A 16,699-nucleotide genomic window follows, 5' to 3' on the forward strand; every position below is an offset into this window, starting at 1 on the left:
GGGATAGTTTTGGAGAACTAATAGATCTCATAAAAGTATCAAGGTGGTACTCTTAGAAGCATTTTCCTTTTAGATAACAAATTAACCATCATAAACCATGATGGGTTTCCTTAGTGCCAGGAGCTAAGGAAACTAATCCAGGAACTGGTTGGTACTCTGCACTCTTAAGATTGACTTTGGTCACTTTATTCTGCAAAAGCAAAGAATAGGTCATTGACAAGAGCAAGGAGTTGATGACCCCAGTCTGAGGTGCTTTTAGAAGTATCTACAGAAGAATCAATGATTTATAATGTGAACTATAAATAATCGTTCTACTGAAGTAGTTGTTTTGTTGAATGAATGCTCTTTTGTGTTCAAAGTCTTGGCACCTGGAGTTATAAAATGTCACCTTCCTAGGTCTTTTGGATCTCATTGAACAAGTTTCTAAAAGTAATCACTAATATTTCAGAAGTTGCTTTAGCTAATTTCTGAGCTGTTCAAGATGAATTTCATTAGATGCAGTTATCTTGGATGCTTATAACTTTTCAGAGTTGTCTATAACCCCTTCTAATACCTGTGTCTGTCTTTTAGACTATTCTGTCGTCTTTTTATATGATTCTTTTTATACTATTCTGTCATCCTAATATTATGCTACTTTTTTTTCTGCATCTGTTTTTGTGCCTTTAATCATTTATCTTGTCAGTTTTTCTGTCATTCCTTTACCTCTTTTGCTCTCAGTTTCTTGAGTTCTAGACCTGCCCTGATTTCTTCAGAGGAAGTTCTAACACTCTCTTGCTACTTCTGTCCAAATTGTCTCTGTTATTAAAGACTCAGTCCTCCCAGTTGATCAGAAACAAAATGAAACCTTTTCTTCGCTTCCTGAAACAAAGCATGACTCTGACTACATCTGGGGATTTTTAAACTAATGACTTGTCTATCTGTTGAAAGAGCAGTGTATCAGGATACAGTCATGTTCAACAAATCTGGACTTCGGAATGAGGAGGAGCACATTGCATGTATCACATTTGGAACAGGTTTCCCCTTTTGAATGAGCATTCCCATCTCTTTTATGTCACTGCATGTCTACAGTGACAGGTATGATGCCAAATCTAATGTGGGGCATGTAGAAAGACTTGTATTCTTCCTGTTTTAAAAAACACAGCAGGTGCAATATGATCAAAGATCCGTACAGTCCATATGGTTGTTTGTCTAAGGGAGGATCAAGTAGATGGTAGTGCTTCCCTAATAGACTTTTCCAGCTTTCCATAAAGAATTCCATTACTTATTATGTATGACTGTAGCTTATATTCATGGCTGTTTGGTAGGTAGCCCATTATTCTTCTCTCTTGTTTTTCATGTAACAGTTGCAGTTTCCATTTTAATCTCATGGTGCTTGGCTCTTTTTTTAATTTTTTTTATTTTAATAGCTTTTTTTATCTTATGTTTTCGTTAGTCCTTCTTTAGCTGATAGATTTGTAGTTTTTTTCTTAGTTTATTCAGAAACAAAAGAAAATCCTGTTAGGAAATGTATTTACTTTCTTTGGCAATGAGAAACTAATACCAACTTTCTTTTTTTTTTTTTTTTTTAAGCCTGTCTTAAAAAAGGATAACGGTAGAGTTGCAGCGTTCCTGCCAAGTTTCCACAAGAAGCAGGTTATTACTAAGGAACTGTAAACTGTTGAAAAAAAACATTTGTAACGGAAACAGTGATGGTTTAACTGTAATGCTTGTGGGCACTTTCAAACAGCATAGCTTTTCCATCTCCTGACTTTCAGACTTCCCAAGTACCAGTTCCTTGCTGCTATGTTGCATTAGTCATAGCTCTGTATATGTATAGTGTCTTCAGCAACACTGTTGTTCATACTACAAATATGTTGCTCAGGGTGGTTCAACAGAGTGTTGTTTCTAGCCTGATACACAAAACAAACATAAACCTAAATCTATGGCTTCCTCTTTTTTTTTTTTTTTTTTTTTGGTGGCATACAGTTATCGGTGGCATCCAAGTTATGACTGATGTAGAACACAGTTAAAGAAAAACTAGACTATTTTCACTAGAGGAGCAATAAAAACATCTTGATTTAAGTAAACGGTAGTACATATAAATAGACAGAATTTGAAATCTGTCCAACTTTATAAATCGCTTGAATATTTTCAGGTCCCACATCTACGCTATTTCCTGTCACTTTCTTGCATTAATCATTTTTCCATGTTTCCTTTCTCTTCTCTGTTGTGGGAAAAAGAAGGGAACAGCAAAGCTATCGGAGAATATGAACGAAGAGAGGTGATCAGCTTTCTGTAGTTTGTTCCTGCATAGAAATGGGTTTTAGATAAGAGTATGGCCCTTTAATCTTAGTGGTAGTCCCCGGCTGCAGGCATTCCATAGTGTTAGGTGCTCACTTAGAGCTGTTGAACACCATCATCTGTCCAAGCTCAAGTGAGCAGTCACTTCCCCAGCTTTTTAATCGTTAACTTTGCAACAGCTTTGATTTCCTAAAAATGACACTACTAAAAAAATCTTTGTCACCTGTAGCAAGTAGATGCCTTCTGAATGCCTATGCTTTGCAGTACTAGGAATTGTTGTCACCTAATACATCTTGTTTTCAGTAACTGTTTCTAAAGCTTGGGTTTTTTTAGGAATACACGTAGCAGTTTACTTCTGTATATGTTCCACAATGTGCATCTAAAGTTCTTGTGTTTCTCGTTTCAGAAATACTATGGAACCTCCGCAGCCCTGTAGGTTTGGACGGCTTAAATCCAAGTTTGGAAAGGTTTTTTCCATTCCAGATGATTTGCTGGCTTAAGCGCTTAATTAGGATGGCTTTTGAACAAGTTGGATTAAACATGGAATCAGTAAGTTTTTCAAACTTGCTTCATGTTTTCAGAAAATCAGGTATAGAAAGCACTTCATATATTTTAGTTTGTGCTTATCTATTCCATCATAACACTTCAAGTACACTCAATACTTGTATGATTCTGCATTGCTGAAAAAGTATGAAGTTTACTACTTGGACAGTGAAGTATTGAGTAATATATGTTAAAAATACCGATCAGTTCTTTCTAGCTCTAATAACAAACTGTTTACTTTGTAAACATTGCTTTTCATGCTGCACTTCTATGTCTGTTTTGAAGCTGAAGGAAAATTTTCAACTGATTTTTAACAGGGATGTTAATTCTTAAATAATCTTATGTCTTTGTACTTACCTGGGAGATGCGAAAAGCCCCATGAAACTGAGATGATTATAATTGTGCTATATTTACCTCTCCTGAAAGTGTTATATTCTCCTGAAAGTGTTACAGTACATGAGAGCAACACGGCTGTGTTCTTTACTGGGGAAAAGGAAGAATGTGCATGCATAGATCTCCTCTTGGAGGAAAGTGTGTATAGAGTTTTCTTTGAATGCTTAGCAGAGCGAGAGTGAGCAATCTGCTACATATCAACTGTTTTGTCACTGGGACCTTTAGGAAGCTATTTTGAGTATAAGTATTGACCTCAATGCTGTAATCCCTGTAAGTTGTCAAAATATTTTAATGTTTTAACAATGGGTAAATTCTTAACAGCTATGTGCAGTACTTAGAAGAGCAGTCCTTACACTGGATTATTGTGGTAGAACCTTTTATCAATCTTGGGAATCTACGGAGAGGAAAATGTTTATACATCGTAAATTAAAATTACCAATAAGAATTTGTATTTTAGGATTTTATTCAAGCTTTGATATGAGATTTCATGCAGTGTAACTTTGAAAATTCAAAGCATGAAAACATGCTGGACTACCATGGGTGTTGCTGTGGTCATTGTCAGCAACATCTTTCAGCCTAAATAGGAGGGAGGAGCAAGTTTTTAATCTGTTTTTCCCCATTCCCTATTTATATCAAGCTTGTGATAATGCAATTACATTTCCAAATGTCAGCCGTTCTGGACAACAGCAGAACACTGATGCAATAAGAGCGTATGACTAAGTAATACTTTGCAGACTTGCTCTGCCAGTGCTTCAAGTCAACAAGAAGTTGTGTGAACTTGGGTAGAGCAGTGCTGAGACTCATTAGCTCAGCTGAGCAGTGTGCTGACTTAATTTCCATACCTTGTGGCACAGCTTGCATGCATTTTTCTGAAAATATTGCCTGGCATATCTTGAATTACCAAAACTGAGTCATTAAAAGTTTTAGTGCACCAAACCACTGTTGTTGAACAACTCCAAGGGCATTTGGGCACCAAATGTGTTTGAGGATCTGGGTGCTAGTCAGCATCTTGTCTGTGGTCTGAGCAATCTCTAAACAAGTTTTGCCACTTGTTCAAAATGCACTGCACTTATGCCGGTAATACAGTCTGGTCTCTTCTGCTGTTGTGGAAGTACTTCTGTAATTAATTAAGCCTTCCCTTGACTAGTATTATTTTTTCCAATGCAACGTTACTTTGAGGCTATCGCCAACAGTTCTGCGTCTAACATGAGAACATGTTGTGAATAGTGAGGCTGTAATACTGTGGTACTGTTTGTCAGTCACTTTTTCTTGAAGCCTCCTGATCTACCTGCTGTTTGCTCAGCCATATAGACAAACAGTCATGTGAGGTCTTTGAGGCATCCAAAATACAGAATCAATAGAGTACTCTGCATGGAAAAAGTTTGTGTTCAACTTTAGCAGCATATTAAGCGAGAGAATGTATGTTTCACAGAATGGAAAAAATGGGTGTGAGTGGATCAATGGCAAAGTTGCAGCTCTGATGTGAGGATCTAGCATAGCATGTGTGCAGTGCACATTTATTTTGTCAAAACTTATGCATTCCAATAAAGCCAGAGGAAGGAAAGATACTTGTTTGGAAATAGGCAAAATGTTTGTGTGAAATTTCTGAGATAACCTAATCTGGGGATAAATACTGTCGAGCATAATTTTTTCTTTTTAATAGAACCCTCAAAATCTAAGAGTAGTGATCTTTGCTTAGTATATCAAAATGTTATTCAGCTGTGTGTTGTGAAACTCCCACAGCTGTACTACACTAATCACATAGGCAATATTGCCATGCCAGATGAGGGTTATTTCAATATTAATAGCCTAAATTTTATCTAAGTTTTTTCTTTGGGGCAGCCTTCTAATAGGATGTTGAGTTTGCTTGAAGCTATGAGCCTTTAAAAACTAAGATCTGAGTAGTAAATTCACATCTACAGCCATAAGTAAACACTGGCCAAGTTTTTAAAATTACCATACAGTGTTCTAATTGTTTACTAACAATGTACTCTGTGTTAGAGTCTTCCCATTATTCTTTTTGTTCTTTGAATTGTTTTTGTTGCCTTTCCCTGTGCTGAAATCTTCCCTATGTCCCTATGGGTGGTTTTTTTTTTTCGCTCCTGTTCTGGCTCATTTTGTAGTATTCTCCTAAGATTAAAGTCTCATTTTATTTTGTACAACTATGGTAAACAGTAGAGCAAACATTCCCATCATTAAGTACAACAAAAGAAAGCAAATACCATCCCTGTTGAAACAAAGTAGAAATCTGAATTGCAGTAAAAACAGTTCTGAAGGAGCCAGGTGCGTTGAGGTGCTGTGGGCAGTCTTTTTGAGGTGAATGTATTTTATTAATTTTTTTTTAGAATCGTTTCATTCTTACGTATTTATTTTCCCCCTTGTACTTATCTTTGCTCTTTAATTTCACAGTTACATTTTCATGCTTATGCTAGCTGATGGTTATTTTTATTAAGACTGGTAGACACTATTCCTGTATTAGAAGAGCTCTTAATTTAAAAAAAAAAAAAATAACTGGAGAAATGTAGATTTATATAACTTTATGAATTTTTCATGATTCAGTGGCTTTTCTTGAAGCACCTTAAAAAGAGGTGTCTGACACAATGCAGATTCTTTATTGTCTTGAAAATAGATAAATTATGCTTTTGAAGATGCTTCCAACTCTTGAATCCTCCTATGTTACCTGATCTGTCACTTTGAACTTAAACTTAATGCAAAGGCTCTCTTGAACTTAAACAGCCATAGCTATATTGTAATGACCAAAACAAATTTTGTGCCAATTTGGGTATAGAATGCAAGGAGTTCACTGATAAAAATTTCAGCGTGTGTATTGATATATATACATTCCATTCTATTCTAGCATGAAAGGTATAACTTTAAATATGTTTAGCAAAGCATAGTATGGAATGATACGGGAAAACTATTCCAGTATGGTATAAAAATCAGTTACTTAACACCTGGCTTCTTTTTTCTTTCATCTAGGTGCTTTGGTCAAGCAAGCCTTATGGTTCATCTCGAAGTATTGTAAGAAAAATTGGTACTAACCTCTCTCTTATACAGTGTCCGAGAGTTCAGTTTCAGGTAGGTTTTCTCAACAGTTTAGAATATGTGTTTCACTATACTTATAAAGGGGTTTGCTCTTGCATCAAAAGATTTTAAGCAGATATGCAGTTCGTTTAAATAAATGACTAGAGGGTTTGTAAAAGAATCAGTTTACTTCCGTTCGTCCCACTTCCAGTTCAGTTTTTCCAAATACGGATTCTTCAGCTTCTGTACTGCCTAAAACCTGAATCCATGTTACTATAACACACGTAATGAAACTCGAAACGTTTTTTTTTTCCTAAGGGAATTGGAACTTCTAAAATGAGGGAATACAATATAAAAAAGTTATTCATGGGAAAAAATATATTCATAAGGGAGAAAAATGTCTGAAGCATTTCTATAAACTACTTATAAGCTAGACTTAAAAGGCATGTAAAGATGAACAGTGTTACTTAAAAATATTGGGGAAAATAAACAACTTTATCAGAAAGTAAAAAAATTAGTAACAAGATGACATGAGTACCTTGTTTGCTTTTGTTTTAAATACAAGGCTAGCACTGTATAGGTGAAAGGGGAACATCAATTCTGTGCAGCTTTCTGTTTGACTTGTTTGCTCTTAACTTCAACTGCATATAGCGGGAGGGTAAAGAGTGAGGGTAAAAGCTTAAGGAGGAGAAAACCCTTGCTTTTTATAACAAGTCTTTGGGGAACAGATGGGAAAATTGAAGCTGTTACGCATAATCTCTTCAACTCTGTGTGTGTTAGGATTAGGGGGTGGGTATAGAATTGGAGAAATATAGTGTTTGAAACTCAAGCTGAGAGAGGAATGTTTCTTGGGTCGAGCAAAGGTGGGGAACAAAAAGATGAATGGTGGGAATCCACCCACGCTAAGACAAGGTAATTTCCACACAGCTAAATTTTTCACTGTTTAAATTAATTTCTTTATCCTATATTAAATGTATGAACAATGTTTAGACTTGAAATTATAGTAGCAAAATCAGATAGTTCAGATTACCATAGAAGCCTTTTTGGTGTGATAGCAAAAGCCGTGCTAATATTTTGCCTCTCTCACATAATTACACTGAGAAACTAGGGGGGCAACCATCTCCCACTACTAGTGGGTTGGTGAAACTTAAAAAATAAATATATACATTGGGGGGGCAGGGATTTGTGCAGGTGAGAAGGACAATGAAACGACATGCTGAGTGTAAACATTTGGATATATAATTAAGTAATTATGCTAGCAATAAGGCTCTGTGTGCCTCAGATTTGAAAGGAACTGAGGTCCTCCTGTAATGTGTCTGATTTTCTGTACTGTAAAGGCCATACAAGGGAAGATGACGCTCACTTGCAGATAGTTAGCTAAATACTGCCTTTCCTTAATATTGTCATAAATGTCATAAAAGACATTTCTGGTTTATGTTCTTGCAAAGAGCTGTAAGATACATCTGGGGAATCTGTTTCTGAATGTATTTAGTGTTGAAATAAAAATATGTATATGTCTTCATCTGAATTCTGTGTTAGAATAAATAAAATATTTGCCTTTTTTTCCTCTTAAAGAGATATTTAGTCAGCTTTGCATAGATTTTATGTACAATAAGTATAAATATTCATCTTCTATTAGATGAAAGGATCCTAAAAATAGAAGTGCAATTGTCAGAACTGATTGAATTAGAAACATTAATTTCAAAATTTGAGCCTTGAAACACATTAAAATCTATGTGGCTTATGCAGGCTTTAAACTATTTTAATATATAAAATGCTGAACATGTAAAAGTGTGATTCTAACATCTGTTTTTTATGTCTTTATCTCAGCATTAAGATTCTATAGTGAAGTTCAATACTGGTCTCGAGCGTTTTTATGCTGTTGCAACTGACACTTTCCTGTAGCTGTCTCTTCCTCTTTCTTTCTTGCCAGCTTTAGCTATATTATGAAAGGACCGTGCACTGAACCTTGCTGTAAGTCACTTTATTTAAAAACCAAAGCAAACCTTGCTTGCCTCATCTGAGGGTGCATGTATATCATCAGTGTTTCTAACTTTATCTAAGAGCAACAGAATTTCCACAGGTGATTATTTTCCTTATGATAAATGGATAAGAGATATTGAAAGAATGTCTCTGTTATGTTCATTCTTTCTTCTCTTCTAGCATGCTTTTGTTCAGCTAGTCTGAAAAAAAGAGCAGGAGCCTAACATTTTGATTTTTGAAGGTCTACTGAATGTTGTAGTATATGTCTCTATGGATCTTGTCATAGTCAACGTCTAAATTAATTGCCGCTTATGTATCCAGTACGTGGTGGCAGAGCTTGCCTTATATACTGTATATGGCATGAGCAAATGAAAATGGTTCACATAGTTCTTTTGTATGTCATATTTTTTAGGCTTATCTGTAGTCTTTAGGAGAAAATAAAGTTAAACTTGCCAATATAGCCTAGGTAGATTCAACCAAACGTACAATACTGTCTCTCAAGATACTATCCTTCAGCTGCAGCATCTATCTTCTGATCTCATGCTTCTCCTGTTTGTCTGACAGCAACCTGATAACTCAATAGAAGTCTTCTAAGGAATTGGCGTGCATGTATCAAACATCAGAATTTACTGGGCTAATTTGAAAAATCATAGCAAGTTTGTCTTACCTGAAGAAATATTTCCAAATGGTTTAATATCTAACTGTATCAGTAATTTGAAATTAGAGTTCTTATTCAAGCCTTAAATATGTAAAAATATTTGTTCTACGTTCCATTTCCTGGCGCAAACAAAAAGTAGGGATCCTGCTTTGATATTCTCCTAAGCAGCATTGCCATGGTGTAGGCATGTTTGCCTAACACATGAAAGGTACCCAGTTCAAAACAGGGCAGAAACATGGGCAAGGCTGACTTTTTGGGAGTTGGACTCAGTGATTCTTTCTGGGTCCCTTCCAACTCAAGATATTCTATGCCATCAGCCAAAACAATACAGTGTGTGTAGTCTTTTCTTTAGAAATTTGTGGAATAATGGGTCTCAAACCCACAGATGTGCGTGCAGCATGCGTGCACGCTAAAATAGGCAAAAAAACTTGTGAAGGAAGAGCAGGGGAAGCAACTACCTAGTTGCCAGAGAGAGAAAAGCAGGTTACTTTCACTGTTCCATTCAGTTCCTGCCATCCAGTAGAAGTGGGCCTCTGTTTTAAGCTCTGTGTTCTCCATTTCAGGTGCTGGCAGAGCACTTGTCCAAATTTTCTTCAGCTGAGATTGGCTGGAGGAGTAGAGTAGTCACAGAGTTGTTAAAGCATCATACTACAGGCGGGCAAAGGTTTTGAGAGATGGGTGTTGGCTTTTAACCTTTAAATTAAAGTAAAAATCTTGCATTAACTTGAAATTCAAAATCCACTGCTGTGGAAGGCCTTGTTGTTTTTAGGGATAGAGAAAAGAAACATCTGTATATGGGGTAACAAGCAGATTCTGTTTACATATAAATACGAATAAAAAAAGTAAGAAGAAACTTGCATCACAATATAACAGAAGGCTTGCTACTGAATGTTGGATTAGAAGTTATTTATCTCACAGTACAGGAAACCTGGCTGTGGTAAATGCATTCCTTACTGTTGCTCTATAAAATTATTTTTGATGCAAGTATGTGTAGTGCCTTTATTTAAATGTGCCTTCCATCTTTTCATGGTAATAGTTCCTCATGTGGCCATTACTGTCAGGAAAATTTGTATCACCTGCAAGAAGTGGCTAACGTATTATGGGTTTTTTAAATTGCCATTAACATTAATACAGATGCTGTGGTCATGAAAACGTTTTATTTTTAAAAAGAAAAAAGCTAAGAAAACCTCAAACAATGAAAATCCTAACATGCAATATAGTATTCTCTAGACTGTTTTAAAGAGAGGCAGACTGTGATGGTATTAGGCACAACTGTTAATGTGATAAACATATTACCATCTGTGCTGATGCTACCTGGAAAAAACCCTGTTGTTTCCAAATGATCTGATGGTGCCAATACACACTCCTGGGAGCTGTGATAAAGGCTCACATACAAGTTGCGAGGATGTGAGGTGAAGATGACTAATCTCAATTTCCAAAGCTGTTTGTAACAACTCCTGGGGAAAAAAACAACTCCAAAGCCACAACTTCTATCTTCCTGGGACTTGAGTATCAAAGGCTACAACTAAAATACCTGTGAATGTTCTTCAGATATCATTTCACCCTTCCCGAACTGCAGTCCTACTGTGATAGCTCTGCTACAAATTCAGGTTAATGCTAATATTTCATAGCTACTGCTACATAATAGCTTCCTCTTCCAGAGGTGAGTTGACTTGAAAATTGACCAAAGTGCTAACAGGCTGGATCCAAACTGTCTTCACAGACTGTTACATACTACCACCATCTTTGTCATTATTAGTAGCTTCTTGGCCACTGCCAGCAGCAGGCAGCACTTAAGCAGCTGCAACGACTCGTGCAAATTTGCCCTGTGGATTGTAAGTAATACAAGCAAAAGAGGTACCACAGTTGCATGGGAAATAAGTAACTCAAGGTGACAGACTGAGCAGAAGAAATTACTGAAAGATGTTTCAGTAGCTTTTATTCACTAAGATACTGAGACCTGGCTGCTCAGTAGCCCAGTGACTAAGTACACATGCCCTTGTCTAACCCGGGGAAGCAGCCAGTAGATTTGAAATGATTTTGTATAGTTGTGGCTGTGGAGCGTGTATTGATGGTCCAAACACTTTTTCAAATCTCCGCTCAGGTCGCTTAACTGTAAATGTAAGAAAGGTTCCAGCCTCTGGAGCCTTGCTCACCTTTGGCTTCAAGCAGCTATCAAGCTAATGGCGGAACCATGGATTGCATCATGCCTCTCACTCAAAGTCTTTGAGATTACTGAGCTAGTAGAAATGGGGTTTTGTCTTCCCCCTCCCCCCGCCCCGTGTAATGTGCACACCATTATTCTTGTACAGAAATTCTGGAAGTTGTAGGGGAAGGGGAACACACTTCAACGGAATTTCATTTTCAAAATAATACTAAATCAGAGCAAAAGACTTAAAAGTACTAGTAGCCTTAATGTCTCTTTTAACTTCTGGTCATTAATATAGTTTAAAAACATATTATTTGAGTTAATATAGCAAACTACTTGAGAATGTTGATGTTTGTTTGTCTTTAAGGTAACATTTGCATTGGATATTTAGTGTTCAGTAGTGTCATGTGATAGGATATGTAGTTAGCTGTGAACCTCTGTAAAGTGTCCAGCAGATTAGGTTGAATAGTTTGAAGTCAGTGAAATGGTTCTGGACCAAGCCCAGAACAGAAATCAGCGTGCTAAGGCTAGAGATGTGTTTTGTGAATGTATGTGTTAATAGTTACATGTAGCCTCACTAAAAGTATTGGGTAAAATAACTGTGGTTTGGGCTGGGAATAGTGATTCTAAAACCTTCAATCTTGTCTTTAAAATTTAGCTTACTTCTCATGCCACAGAAGGAATCCATCCTCATCAACTTAGAGAAGATGCAGTGGCCTCCTTTGCAGATGTGGGATGGGTTGCTGAAGAAGAAGGTGAAGTCTCTACAAGGCTCAGGTATGCTCTGCTTCTCAAATCTCCTCTTTGAACTTCTGAAACGAGAGGAAGAAGCGTAGCTTCTCTCCAAAGAGAATCTACTATGCATTGCAATTAATGGAGAGCACTTGAACGCTGGGAGGAGAGAGAATGAAGAGTGATAGAAAAGGTAGGGTCTGGAAAAGAAGGAGTAGAGGTGAGACTAAGAAGATTATGGATGAAAGACTGGTTTGAGAACATATAGGAGATTGGCTTTATACAAGGAAGACTGTGGTTTTTATTTACTTATTTATTGCAAAGAATTGCGTGTGACAGCTTCAAGCAACCTGGTCCCCACAAAAATGTCTACTGTGGTATGACACAATTGCTAATGCTAATTCTCCAATTCTCCTGAGATTTTCATTAATATGGGGCGGTGTACTGTACAGCTTCCTAATTAGCAACAATGGTCATTCTGACAATCCAATAATTGGCACATTGTTTTTCACCTTTCTGGTTAAGGCTCTGCAGTCTGCTAAAGACAATTTAAAAATTAATGGTTTATATTTAATCTTCAGTCTTCATAACAAAAACAGGCAGGGAAGCATGTGAGCACCTGTGTCCAGAGTGATGGGATAGGTACCGTTGTGTACCAAGAGTACTCCATAGCACTGTAACTGCATGGAACAGGTTGGCTGAAGTGATGAAGTTCTCTATTCCAGCCTACCCAAATTGCTGCTCTGACTAGCCAGAAACAAAGGTGCAGTTCTGTAGCGCAGAGAAAGTTTTTCTTCTCAACAAACTAACCTTCCAGAGAAAGGCACAGATTATTGGCTTCAGAGCTTACTGGAGGATACTGTTCTTAATTTGAAAGCATGAAATAGGTTAGTAATGACCTAGATGCCCTCCAACATGACTTGCCACCGTGAAGCTTTGCATACAAACATTCTGGCACTGCCACATTAATTTCACAAACTCAGAGGGGAGTCACAGAAATCAACGCTTGTTTGGGAAATGCTATTTGTAAATTCTATTTGATGTGAAGGAAATTAACTGGCCAATACTACTTCTGTTTGCACAGAAACGTTTTGTTTAAGGATTGAACTGTAAAGCTATTATGTTTAATGGAGACAACAGGGAGAATAGCTCTTTGGTGCTTCAAAGAACCTATAACGAAAGATGTAGGACTTGCATATGTGCTGAGACGTCTGCATGTGAAGGGGGAAGGGGGACAGATGGATGTGGGATGGGACTAAAATAATCCTGCAGATATATAGTGACCTTAAGGCAAACAGCTTATAATGGAGGCATGGTAAGTGAATTACTTAGCAAATATGAGTATTTCAGTGTGCACCGTTTATTACGTCTTTTGCACAGTATCATGTAGTGGAGCTAGTATGCATTAGGTGTTTTCCAGGCATTTGAAATTCTCTGTTTTGACAAGATCACATAGGTGTTACTGTTAAATATATATTCACTGTATACTTCAATAGACAGCCTTGCAGACGTAGGTTTTTTTCTGCAAATGCAGTTTTATAGGGGAAGCAAATGAATGACAAATCATTTTTCCCTTCTCCCTAGTCAGAGCAATAGTGACGATTCAGTCAATAATATTTTTCCACAGTGTTAGATTCCAATCAAGACATTTCCTTAAGACACGATTACTGCTCTGAGTGGAAAATACTCTTTGTTATATAGCTATTTTGCTCCTTCAAAGAGTTTCTAGAAGGCGGGTTTTCGAGTGAAGTGACCATGGGCTCCTTCCACCTTAATTTAGGGAGAGCAGGGAGATGGCTGCCGTAGGAAGCATCCTGTTCTCTTCTCGGTTTTAGTTGTCCTCTGTTCCTATCTGGATAGCAACACCTAAATTTTCACGTTCTTAATAATATTCAATTCTGCTTGATGAAATTTTTGCAAGTTATGCTAATGTTTTCTGTCAGTGGCGTGAAGACTCAAATGTATATCTAATCCTGGATTGTGGTGGTCAGAGCACAAGGCTTTTTCTAGCCTTCAGTCTTGGCTCTTGCTTTAAGTCTAGCACAACTGCAGATCTAAAGCGACGCGCATCCAGAGTGATGGGGCTGTTAAGCTGTATTAGTCTGGAGTGATTCTACACACACTGAAAAGTCGTATCACTAGCCACTGTTCTTATTCTCATGTTTGAATAAATAATGGAAACCTGACCTGCCTGAGAAGTTTTGGGGTTGAAGTTAAGGGGGACTAAGGAGTTAACTATGTGGTCATATTTTGCAGTTATAATGGTTATGATAATCCTTATCAATTCTACTTACAGAATCATAGAATAGTTTAGGTTGGAAGGGACCTTTAAAGGTCATGTAGTCCAGTCCCCCTGGAATAAGCAGGGACATCTTCAACTAGATCAGGTTGCTCAGATACTTGAGAGGAACCATTTAAAAATGTTGGTGTCTTCAGTGAATATAACTTTTTGTGCTTATTTGACTGCAGGTGCTCAGTAATGCTTCAGGGTTTAACATAGCTTAAGCTTTGGTGGGTAATAAGAGAAGGCAACAGTTGCACTTCCTTTCTCCTGCGAGAAAGAGGAGGGAAGCTTATGGACTCTTTAAAACGGTATGAAGTTTTCATCTCTATAGTTTTATTTGTGTTAGAAAACTAAATAGAAGACCCTTTCTCATTTACTGATAAGCAACTTCTGTGTCACAAAGCTGTTTCATGTACTCCATACTCCCACCACTGTTAAAATGGAGGACTGTCCCTTCAGAAGTCCAAAAAGTACAAAAATATGCTGTGGAACTAAGAAACTCTTCCTTCTTCTTCTTCAAAGGATTCAACTACAAGTGACTATTTGCAGCCCATGGGGGGAAAATGGTAGCACTTGGGAGAAAAAAAATTAAATCTTAATTCCAACAAAAAATAAGTATGAGGCAGAGAAATAGATTGGAGGTGAGGGGGAATGTATTTCTTTTTTCTCCTGAAAACAAGGAATCCACAAAAAGCTGGCCAGGGGAAGAGAAGAAATACATCCAGTGATACAAACAGAAAGGATGTGATGCTCTTACTTAATTTAAGCTATATAGTGTTTTTGTGGAAGTGATTTTTCTGTAAAGACAAATTTGAAGTCAGGCCTTCGACTTGTATTCCTGGTTTGTATGTAACGTGTTAGTTTTATCTATTACAAAGCCTTTAAAAAAAGAATCTTGTGATATTTTTGTTACAGGGCAGAAGTTTGGTCAAAAACAGCCCAGCCTCTTTCAGGTGAACTGCATCATTCTGGAAGGTCCCCATGCAGACAGATGTCCTTACAAAACCCGTTGGAAGAAGAACAAGTGTCCAGGAGCACAGTGATCGCAAATGAAGAAGCTCTGCAGAAGATCAGTGCTCTAGAAAATGAACTAGCCACTTTAAGAGCACAAATAGCCAAAATTGTAATCTTGCAAGAACAACAGAACCTGACAGCAGGTATTGAATTTGCTGTACTCCTAACAAAAATTAGTTAATGGATTTGTTCCTTTAATAATGTGCTAATTTGTTGCTGTGAGAAATGTCAACACTGAACACTTCTCCATATTGTTTTGGTTAGTTTGGTAGACAGGCTAACCACGGGATACAGAATAGGTCTGGAAGACAAGAGACCTGCCAGACTTTCTGTATATCCTCGTATTCCAAAAGTCTTCATGTTTGTGTGAAAGTCTGCCAGAATTCTGAATCTGTGGATGATTAAAGAAGTATTAAACAGCTTTCAGAGCAAAGCTCACGATAAACATGAAGGCTTAAACCAAACTAAAAGAATGTAAGTTAAGTGTTAGTAATTAAATCTTCCCATCCAGTAATGAAATAGGCTTTCTGATATTGTAAAGTAATTATACAAGATGCTAATTACGCTTTTTGAACATGTAATATACATCTCAAGTTTATGAAATAAATAACAGTAAAGGAGATTAATTGTTTACTGGGATCAGAGACATTGTCCAGATGGAACCAAAAGTGGTGCACTGTTCCTAGTAGTAAACAGCATAATTTTCCTGAGTTTCTTTCTCCTCTTTCCCTCACCTCTGACTGCATTCTAGTTCTAAGTCTGCTATCTCCAAAGATTAGTGGGAGATGCCCCTTGTCAACTGCAGATGACAGCCATTCAGTTTTCACACTTTCCTGAGGTCACTTAACAAGTCCAGTTTTGCCTCTGTTTATGTATAACATCACATTCTGATTCCTCAGGTTCTCTTTAGTCTGTGAACTAATAATAGCAGTTATGTTCTTTTTCCTTAGCTGTTCATATTCAAAACTATGGAATGGTTTTAAGGATCACATGGCTTAACTCTTGTAATTATTGGAGGGGTGTGTGTGAAATAATTAATAACTTATTTTTCATTATTTTCCCTTTACCTCCATTTATTAATTAAATTTGGATTTGATTTTATCATCTTTACCTCCCTCTTCTGGTAGAATAGAGTAATGACACTGTGTGTATGCCAGCATCTACACAGAGTAGGCTTTGTGTTATCTATATACGTGTCTTCACACACTTTATACTCCAAGCGTCAAAACTCTGGTTTGATTTGGTTTTGCTGATTTCTTTAAAGGTGCATTTGAGCGGAGGTTTCTTCATTTATTTGTCAAGCGATTGCTGCTATTACATTTGTAACATAATTTTTACCTAAAGAGTACAGGGAACTTGAAATCAAGATTATAATGGAATCTCTATCTTCAGACAGATGACTAGCTGGCTTATAAATCCTTAGCCTCAGAGAACTGGAATAAGCTTCAATTTAAGCACTACTTGAGCTCTGAATTTTATATTTCAAAAGTCTTGTACGGTAATTTCTTATTTGTGATAAGCAGGAAGAAACACTGCTTACACGGCAGATTGTACGTCATTCCGGCTCAGTACTTGCCTCTCAGAAGAAAGTGAAATGCTGGTAATAGTAGGAGTGGAATATAACTAAAAGTTGTCGTGA

At 37.1% G+C, this 16,699-nt stretch overlaps 1 protein-coding gene across 9 annotated transcripts in view; it reads left to right on the forward strand.

Moving 5' to 3' along the window:
* MTFR1 (mitochondrial fission regulator 1) overlaps positions 1 to 16,699 on the forward strand; it is a 28,185-nt gene that overhangs the window by 4,355 nt on the left and 7,131 nt on the right. For 8 of the 9 annotated variants that reach the window (XM_074577153.1, XM_074577155.1, XM_074577159.1 and 5 more), the window contains exons 2-5: positions 2,687 to 2,829; positions 6,196 to 6,294; positions 11,689 to 11,807; positions 14,962 to 15,203. In XM_074577153.1, the coding sequence (XP_074433254.1) occupies positions 2,764 to 2,829; positions 6,196 to 6,294; positions 11,689 to 11,807; positions 14,962 to 15,203 (526 nt within the window). In that variant the 5' untranslated portion in view covers positions 2,687 to 2,763. Of the gene's footprint in view, positions 1 to 1,082; positions 2,261 to 2,686; positions 2,830 to 6,195; positions 6,295 to 11,688; positions 11,808 to 14,961; positions 15,204 to 16,699 lie in introns of those variants that run through there. The other variant, XM_074577157.1, reaches the window with a different exon arrangement.

This window comes from Larus michahellis, chromosome 2 (genome assembly GCF_964199755.1).
Source record: "Larus michahellis chromosome 2, bLarMic1.1, whole genome shotgun sequence".
In the NCBI taxonomy this organism is placed as follows: Eukaryota; Metazoa; Chordata; class Aves; order Charadriiformes; family Laridae; genus Larus; species Larus michahellis.